Raw genomic sequence first — 3,353 nt, forward strand, 5'->3', positions numbered from 1 at the left:
ATCCGTCCATCTATCCATCTATATATATGTATATATATTGGATTCAAAAAAGAAAGACCTAAACTGATGAATTATCAAATTTGTTGCTGATTAATTTTCTCTCTCAAATAACCAATTAAATAGTTAATTAATCAATTAAGTGTCTCAGCTCTAAGTTAGACTGATTCCCCTTATCCCTTGAGCTGATAAACACTCATGGGTAACGCACCTGGGCAGATGTGTGCCCCCACCCTGTCTACTACCTGCTGTGCCCCACCTTAAACACATAGTGGGGAGGTTGTCAGGGTCTTGGTGGTTTAGCCCCTCCTGCCCCTTCCGAGTGTCCCTGAACGCCACACCGCGATTAAAGCTCACTGCTGTTTGGTAGCACCAGTATCGATTCTTGCCCAGTTCGAGTGATAATACCTGTATCTGATGAGCGAACACACCGACGCCGATCTGACATTTAAGGCCTCCTCATCATCACCTCCTCGCCGGGCTCCGTGTGGTGCTGCAGCCGCTTAGCTGGAGCTGCAGAGCCGCCTGCAGGAGCTCTCTGACTCCGACCCCGCAGTCACATCGCGTGTCAAGCGAGCAAAATGTGCACGATGTCCCCGGAAATGTCAGATGTCATCGTTATGGCCACCGTCGAGTGAGCAGACAGAGCTCCGTCTTCATCACGACCGTCTGCTCGGAGCTGCTCTTTTCATCGAGGCGACGTAACGGCGAGACGTGACGGACGTCAACAAGCGCGGCTGTAGAGCCAAAGATCGTCTATTGTTACAGGTCACTATCAATCAGCGACGAGACGATCACTCCGCCGGTTAAATCCATTTTTAAGGAACTGGACTCAGTGAGCGTGCAGATGAATCAGTAGAAGAAACAGTGGTGGGAATGACCAATCACACTTAGTAGCTACTGCAGTAGTGAAAGGAATACTCTACTATATATAATATATAAAACTAGTTTTAACTGAAGTAAAAGTAGTAATATCACACTAGAGAAATACTCTGTTACAAGTTCTGCATTCAAAACAATACTTTAGTACAAAGAGGAAAAGCAGTCATTGTGCAGAATGGCCCATTTCAGAATAATATATTATCAGGATCAAATTATTGACAGATGAATGTAAATATGTACTGTTGCAGCTGATAAAGGTGGGGTCATCGTATGTACTTTATAAACTGCTGTGGAGCTTAATCTATAAGAATAAATCCTATTTATATCAGAGTCAAAGGTTTTTACAGAGGGGATTCCGGATATCTCTTTGTTAAAAATACTGTCATCAGACTTAGAATAAGTCTGTTTTTAAGAATACAATGTGTAAGTCAGGCTATGAATGATATATGAACAAATCCCTCTGTAAAAGAAACCTCCACAATATAAATAGGAATGAAACTGGGAAGTTTGGTGACTGTAAGAGCTCCTGAAGTGGAGAAAATCATTTTTAGAAAACAGCATTTAAAGTTAATTTTGTAAAATTCATACATTTAGCCAAGACACTATAGTGAATAGGGCAAACATGAGGCATTATCTCATGCTAACTTTGGTGAATTGAGGAAAAATCTGCAGACTCAAACAGACAAAGTGCAGAAATAAACACCTAAATGTGTATTTTGGATGTTTTCATTCCACCAGTCTGAAAAAAGACGTGATAAGGAAGTAAAATAGCCCAAGATCACACAAATCAATTGATGCTTTTGCCTGGGGAGTCTCCCCTTAATAACACAGTATAATGTGTGTTTTATTTTGTATTAAAACATATGTATCCAAAGTAACTAAAGCCACCAAACAATGTAGTGAAGTAATAAGTATCATATTCCCTGTTAAATGTAGTGGACTATAAGTATAGTATAAAGTAGCATAAAATGGAAGTGCAAGTGCAAGTACCTGAAAGTTGTATTTAAGTTCAGTACTTGAGTAAATGTACTTCTTAGTTCTTTTCCACCACTGACTGGAGGCTACTTAATTACAATTTTGAGGTACTTGTGCTTTGCTTGAGTAATTTCACGTTATGCTACTTTATACTTCTATTCCACTACATTTAACAATTTCACACTTTAACTCCACCACATATCAGAGGATAGTGATGGAAGAAGTATGTTTTTAGTAAAGTAAAAGCCTTCTACATTGTACAAAATATTCTGTTACACGTAAAAGTCCTGCATTCTACATAAAAGCACAAAAGTGTGAGCATCGAAATCAACTTAAAGTACCAAACGTAGAGGTTGTCATCATGCAGAATGGCCCATTTCACAGTCCTTTGGCCTATATTGTATTAGGCCACTGTATTATAATTAGTGATACATTAATGGGTTTATCACGTAATACACACTAAGCCGAATGCATTGTGTTTTGTATTAATAATTTAAATAAGCAAAGTGCTGGATTTGATACTTTGTTGGACTGCTACACAACAGTTCCCCTCTGGATAAATAAATAACAGCAGCAGCACGGTGATTTCAGAGATTGACTGTCCAAATGACACTTGGTCCGGCAGGAAGCAAGAAGCAGGAAGCTGCGTTGCAATAATGGATCTAATCAGAGGGTAAAATGGAAGCTGGGCACAGACATGTGTAAGGCCCCCCCCACACTTCATGATGGTGGTCATTTGTAGTCTTATTTTATGGTTGTTTCGTGCACCTTTGTGGTCTTTTTTTGTGTGTGGTCGTTGTGTGTCTGTAGTCTTTTTGAACATATTTGTTTTTGTCTCAGTCTTTTTGAACATCTTCATGGTCATTTTGCATCTCTTTTTGGTGTTTTTGAATATCTTTGGTCATTTGGTGTCTACTTTCAGTCTGTTGGAATATCTTTGTGGTCATTTTGCGTCTCTTTGTAGTCTTTTTGAATATCTTTGTGGTCATTTTGCGTCTCTTTGTAGTCTTTTTGAATATCTTTGTGGTCATTTTGTGTCTCTTTGCATGCTCTTTTGCCTTCCTCTTTGTGGTCATTTTGTGTCACCTTTGACGCGTTTGATTTTTGACTGACCTCCAATAAGAAATTTTAAAAATCATTCAAACTCTGGTCCAGGGGCCCCAAATGTTTTTGAAGAAGTGAGAATGTGGCTTTCGAGTGGGACGGAGACAAATCTTATCCTATTTTCCTGATATTCCTGCCATAATAAGGAGTGGGTGCATTTATATTATAATGTGGATAACTATCATCTCACTCTAAAACAACGATCCACTAGTTATTACTTCTCATGCAGGATGGCAAGGGTTTTTTTGACTCACTGGTCTCATATTTCAACACACGGGGGAGCTGTTGTTTTGGCTCCATGGAGCTGTGATGTATGGTCGGCAAAACCGAGAGCTTTACGGGGGTGTGTAAACACAGACAATGTTTATTTTCCATCCATCTTTCATCTGCATTCC

The 3,353-nt window shown here is 39.5% G+C and overlaps 1 protein-coding gene across 1 annotated transcript in view; it reads right to left on the minus strand.

The window, feature by feature from the left end:
• hipk1a (homeodomain interacting protein kinase 1a) overlaps window positions 1–650 on the minus strand; it is a 16,787-nt gene extending 16,137 nt beyond the window's left edge. The window contains exon 1 of the mRNA XM_083919462.1: window positions 406–650. Coding sequence (XP_083775588.1) covers window positions 406–445 — 40 coding nt within the window. The 5' untranslated portion in view covers window positions 446–650. The remainder of the gene's footprint in view (window positions 1–405) is intronic.
• Window positions 651–3,353: the final 2,703 nt, after the last annotated feature.

Source organism: Echiichthys vipera, assembly GCF_963691815.1.
Source record: "Echiichthys vipera genome assembly, chromosome: 9".
NCBI lineage: Eukaryota > Metazoa > Chordata > Actinopteri > Perciformes > Trachinidae > Echiichthys > Echiichthys vipera.